The 6,000-nt window shown below is 42.9% G+C and overlaps 1 protein-coding gene across 1 annotated transcript in view; it reads left to right on the forward strand.

Moving 5' to 3' along the window:
* Window positions 1-5,784, forward strand: part of LOC119653952 (serum response factor homolog A-like) — a 48,957-nt gene extending 43,173 nt beyond the window's left edge. Inside the window, exons 2-3 of the mRNA XM_038059112.1 lie at window positions 5,559-5,618; window positions 5,665-5,784. Coding sequence (XP_037915040.1) covers window positions 5,559-5,618; window positions 5,665-5,784 — 180 coding nt within the window. The remainder of the gene's footprint in view (window positions 1-5,558; window positions 5,619-5,664) is intronic.
* The last annotated feature ends 216 nt before the right edge of the window (window positions 5,785-6,000 follow it).

A 6,000-nucleotide genomic window follows, 5' to 3' on the forward strand; every position in this document is an offset into this window, starting at 1 on the left:
TCAAATATTGAACCAGTTTCGAAAAGTACTAATAAAGACCTTTCATTTGATACCCCACATGGCTACATTCTGTGAAAAAAAATTTGCACGCTCCATTCACATGTATTGGGACCCCCCCCCCCCCCCCCCCTTAAACTAAACACAAAATGGCGCCACTTACTGCATGTAAAGGGAAAACCAGATTACATAATTTCACCAATTTTCATGACAATCGGTGTAGCCGTTTCCGAATAAGTCGGGTGTGACAGACAGACAGACAAACAGACAGACAAACAGACAGACAAACAGACAGACAGACGGACAGACAGACACCGTCTCGATTCTAATACACAAAACCTTTAAAAGAATCCAGGCAAGATGTCCCAAAGGCGAGTGAGGTCAAATATTTAAGTATGACACTCGATGCTAAGCTCAGCTGGAAAAGACTCATCCTAAGAAAGAAGGAGGAGCTAAATGCCAGATACAGACAGATGTACAATTGGGGACGAATTCCCAGCAGATAATCGACAACAAGCTGCTAATTCATAAGCAGATCCTAAGGCCCATAGGGACGTACGGTATTCAGCTCTAGGGATTTGCCAAATAATTAAACCTGAAGTTCATACAGACGTTCCAAAATAAAGCACTTAGAAGCATAGTAGACGCACCCTGGTTCATTCAACAATTAAGCATAAGTGTCCGGATAGCTGAGTGGTTAGAGCACAAGGTTGTCGTCCGGAAGGTCGCGGTTCAAATTTCACTGGTGGCAGTGGGATTTGCATCGTGATTTCACGTCGGATACCACCCGACTTAGCTGTGAATGAGTACCGGAATCAAACCAGGATAATAATCTCGGGCGAGCGCAATGCTGACCACATTGCCTCCTACAGTATTACTGTAGTGTACCGTTACGGTCATGAATGAAGTACTCTAAAACACTTCACGTCCCTGATCCAATATGGATTGTTGTGCCAACGATTGTTATTATTATAATTAAGCATAACCAATCGACTGCGATCACAGACTAACATAATATAATGACATGGCTTAAAAAGTAAAGCCAAACGACTTGCTAACATAAAGGATCCCTAAAGATACAGCCAGTTTCTCAGCCAACCAAAGTGCTGGCGTGGAGCCCAGGGTCTTCTCCCAATCAAAACGAAAACTAAATATGCAATGAAAACTGCTGGATAGGGAAATCTGAGTCGTAGCTTGGCGGGAGGTAGTTTTACACACTCTAAGGGATCGTGAACCCTGAGGTTAGTCTTTTGAAGGTTTCCACATCTAAAAAAAATCCATAGCACCACACAATGTAAACCACAAGACCTACAACAAGGATTGAAAGACAAAGCAGGAGTTCTAAATTATTGAGCGAGAAAAAATAAATGGACTGAGTACCACAATAGAAGACGAGAGAAACCTCAGGAAATAAAATAGAGTAAAATATTTGTCAAAAATTATGCTAGCGAAAGACATAAAGAGGAACCAAAGTATCGTAAAAAAATGGTAACAAAAAACGAAAACAACGAAATAACATTACTAAAGAATAATAAACCAAGTAATACAAATAAAAATTCGCGGATAAACTAGAAAATAAAACCATAACACGGTGGTCAAAGGGTAGTATAGGTCCCGGGGCGAAACGTGGATTGGTACCCACGATGGAGCATAAAACCTGGGAAATGCCTGCTGAACCAACACCAACAGCTCTACTACCAAACCCTATCTCCACCTCCACGTGGTGACCGCTGGGAGCTCTTTCTTAACGAAAAGCTGCAGACGGAGAAGGATGAAGGCGAGTCTCCCGCGCCTAAAAACGGGACAAATTGTACCAACTGGTCCTCCAGGTTGGGGGTTGGGTAGGGCTGACAACCCTACACGGAAAACAACCGTTACGAAGCCACAACAGGAGCCTCGGATAGGACGGATATTAAAACGACGGACCCGGCAACGACAAAGGAACAACGATTTGCGCATTTTCTCATGGAACGTGCGCTCCCTGTACAGAGATGAAGCTGATAAGCAGCTAGCCGATACCCTGTCCCAATATAGGGCTGATGTAACAGCGTTGCAAGAGATGCGATGGACAGGGACCGGTTTCCTGGAGAAGAGCCACTACACCATATATTATAGCGGCCATCCAGTAAACCATGTGCTCGGAGTAGGTTTCTTAGTCAGCCAAAAAATGAAACCTGCTGTTATCGGCTTTGAAAGTATAAGCGAACGGCTATGCACTCTGCGCTTGCGAGGCAAGTTTAGAAATATAAGCCTCATAAACGTTCACGCCCCTACAGAGGAGACTGCAGAGTCGGAGAAGGATACCTTCTACGAGGCAGTAGAAAGAGCCCTCGAAGCCTGTCCCAGATATGATATCAAAATCATACTTGGGGATTTCAACAGCCAAGTAGGGAAGGAGCCCGTATTCAGGCGATACGTTGGCTCCCATAGCTTACACGAAAAAACAAATGATAACGGACTGCGGACTATTCAATTAGCAGGGTCACACGAAATGGTTGTTGGAAGTACCTGGTTTGCGCGGAAAGCGGTCCACAAACATACGTGGGCCTCTCCAGACGGGACCACTTTCAACCAAATTGACCACGTGTTGATCGAACGCCGCCACCTCTCAGCCTTGATGAATGTCAGAACATATAGGGGGGCCAATATAGACTCGGATCACTATCTCGTTGGCATGGTGCTCCGAGCTCGAATAACAATACCACCTAGAATCCCCTCTGACAATCAGGTGAGAGTGAACACTGAAGCCATCCACAACACAACCCTCCGCGACACCTATAAGAGGGAAATGGATGCCGCAATAACCGCAGTCAATAGAGGACCTGGAGATGAAGCATCAACTAATGATCTTCACAACCATCTGAAGAACGTTATCATGGATACGGCCACAAATATACTTGGCCCCAGCCGCAAAAGGAGTCGGAACGGCTGGTTTGACGATGAATGTAAGCTAGCAACGGAACGGAAGAATGCCGCATACCGAGTAATGTTGCATTCTCAAAGAACGCGGGCACGCGCAGAGACTTATCACGAACTCCGTCGAGCGGAGAAGCGACTTCACAGACGGAAAAAGGAAGCCTGGGAGAACCAACAAGTCTGTGAACTAGAAAAGTACAGGGAGCAACCGCACCAGGCGCGGAAGTTTTACCAACAAGTCAGCAGGATGAAGCCTTATACACCTCGATGCTCATCCTGCCGAGACAAAGAGGGAAATCTGATTTCCGACAGAATGGGCATATTAGAGCGATGGGTTGAGTACTTTGATGAGCTACTGAACAACCAGAACATCGGCGAGTTGGAGGTCCCGCCAACTGAAGACGACGGACAAATACTGCCACCACCAAGTTTAGGAGAAACAGTCCGTGCAATTCATCGGCTAAAAAATCATAAGTCGCCAGGAGCCGATGGAATTACAGCCGAATTGGTTAAATATGGAGGCGACCAGTTACACCAAGTGGTTCATCAACTTGTGCTCAAGGTATGGGACAGCGAATCAATGCCTGACGATTGGCAGCGAGGCATAATCTGTCTCATACATAAAAAGGGAGATATCACACAGTGCAGCAATTATAGAGGTATCACGTTGCTGAGTACCATCTATAAGATATTCTCCACTATCTTGCTAGGTCGGATAGCCCCATACGCCCAGAACATCATTGGCCCATACCAAAGAGGCTTCACTCCAGGCAAATCAGCAACAGATCAGATTTTCTCTCTGCGGCAGGCGATGGAAAAACTGTTGGAATATGGACAACAGTTGCACCATCTGTTCATCGACTTTAAAGCCGCCTATGATAGCATAGCCAGGGTAAAACTATACACGGCCATGAGAGAATTCGGTATCCCGACGAAATTAATAAGACTGACTAGGCTGACCCTGACCAATGTGCGAGGCCAGATAAAAGCAGCAGGATCACTCTCAAGACCATTCGACATCAACAACGGTCTACGACAAGGGGATGCGCTATCATGCGTCCTCTTTAACCTGGCCCTCGAGAAGGTGATCCGTGATGCTGAGGTGAATGCAAGAGGTACGATCCTCTTCAAGTCCACCCAACTACTGGCCTATGCTGACGATATCGACATCATGGGAAGAACCACCCGAGACGTTCAAACTGCCTTCATCCAGATCGAGCAGGCGGCGCGAGATCTTGGGCTGCACATCAATGAAGGCAAGACAAAATACATGGTGGCAACGTCAGCACCGAAGACGAATCAACCAACAACATCAAACCGCACTGGTCAAACACAAGCACGAACAAGAATAAGGATAGGGGAATACAACTTTGAGACCGTTGACAATTTCTCCTATCTAGGGTCGAAAATCACAACCGATAACAACTACGATGAGGAAATCCGCGCACGGTTGTTGTCAGCCAACAGAGCCTACTTCAGCTTACAAAGACTGTTCCGCTCGAAACGTCTCACCATAGGGTCAAAGCTCTTACTGTACAAGACTATGATCTTGCCAGTCCTCATGTATTCCTCGGAAACTTGGGTTCTTAGCAAGAAAAATTGCGAACTCTTGGCCGCGTTCGAGAGAAGAATCCTCCGAAGAATTTTTGGCCCCCTACATGAGGATGGACGATTCCGTAGCCTACACAATGACGAAATCTATGAGCGATACCATGACCGTACGGTTGTGGATAAAATCCGGCTCAATAGGTTACGGTGGGCGGGTCACTTAATCCGTATGGATGAAGATGATCCCACCCGGAAAGTCTATAAGGGCAATATCTATGGTAGGAAAAGAAGACGAGGCAGACCCTGCCTAAGATGGAGCGATGGCGTGGGCCAGGACGCCAGACAGCTTTTAGGGATATCGAATTGGTGGACCTCGGCGCAAAACCGGGATGTCTGGAGTTCCTTATTAAGGCAGGCCTGGACCGGATACCGGTTGTTGCGCCGTTGATGATGATGATAACACCAATATTGACAAATGAACGAAAAATAATAATAAATAACATATTAAACGAAAAAATAAACAATAAAATCATATCACTAATTAACAAAGTATTCGAAAAAAGTATAAACAAAATAATAAACAATATAACCAACTAAAACGACGAAAAACTAATTATAAATTACAACAACAAAACAAACCAAATAAATAACAATTCAATTAAAAGATAATTGATAATCGACGAACTAGAAAAAAATCATAGGCAGCGTAAACTCTGCCAAAAAAAGCCCATCATGAAATAGAATCGTGTAGCCTTTCATTTGACGAACTAACAAATTCCAAACAGTAATTATGAAACCTTTAGCATCAAGACAAAAGAAGTAATATTTTATAATGGAGATTATTACGAACCAGGCAACCACTTAAAGAATCTAGAAACACCATTATCTTGAAAACAAAATAATTATATCATAAAAGCGACTAATACAACAACCATTAAAGAAATAGGAAAAGGATTACTATTAACTATAAACATAAACAAGAAAATTAAACAGAACTGCCATGAAAAAACATATAATTTTAAAGGTAATATTATAACAAGATTTAGCAATCGTAAAATAGAAATGAAAGGAAAAACTAATCAATCAACAATTTCCAGCAAAAACTTACTGTAAATCCTATTATAAATGTAACGGCATATAATCCCAAACCAAATATGGTAAAAATACAAGAGCACAATATACAAAATCTAAGTTCATTTCTAGCATTCGGTCAACGGCAACCATAATTGTAATAATATTATAAAAATTATAAAATACAGAAATACAACAATTAAAATAAACATAAATAAAGAAAAGGTTGAGGACAACATCGACCTTAATTAAACTATAAGAAAATTATAGTCATCGGTGAAAATACATTTATATTTAAAAATAAATAATTATTGTATCTCAAAATTGTAGTATTCTATCTTTATTGTTTTCGTTAAACCAGTGCGATTCCATGTTGTTGGTTCTTTGTTCTTTGGCGCTAACGTTGCAACCACGTACTTCGTCTTGCAATCGTTAATATGCAGCGCGAGTTCTCGCTCCGCCTATTCG

This window comes from Hermetia illucens, chromosome 4, assembly GCF_905115235.1.
Source record: "Hermetia illucens chromosome 4, iHerIll2.2.curated.20191125, whole genome shotgun sequence".
NCBI lineage: Eukaryota > Metazoa > Arthropoda > Insecta > Diptera > Stratiomyidae > Hermetia > Hermetia illucens.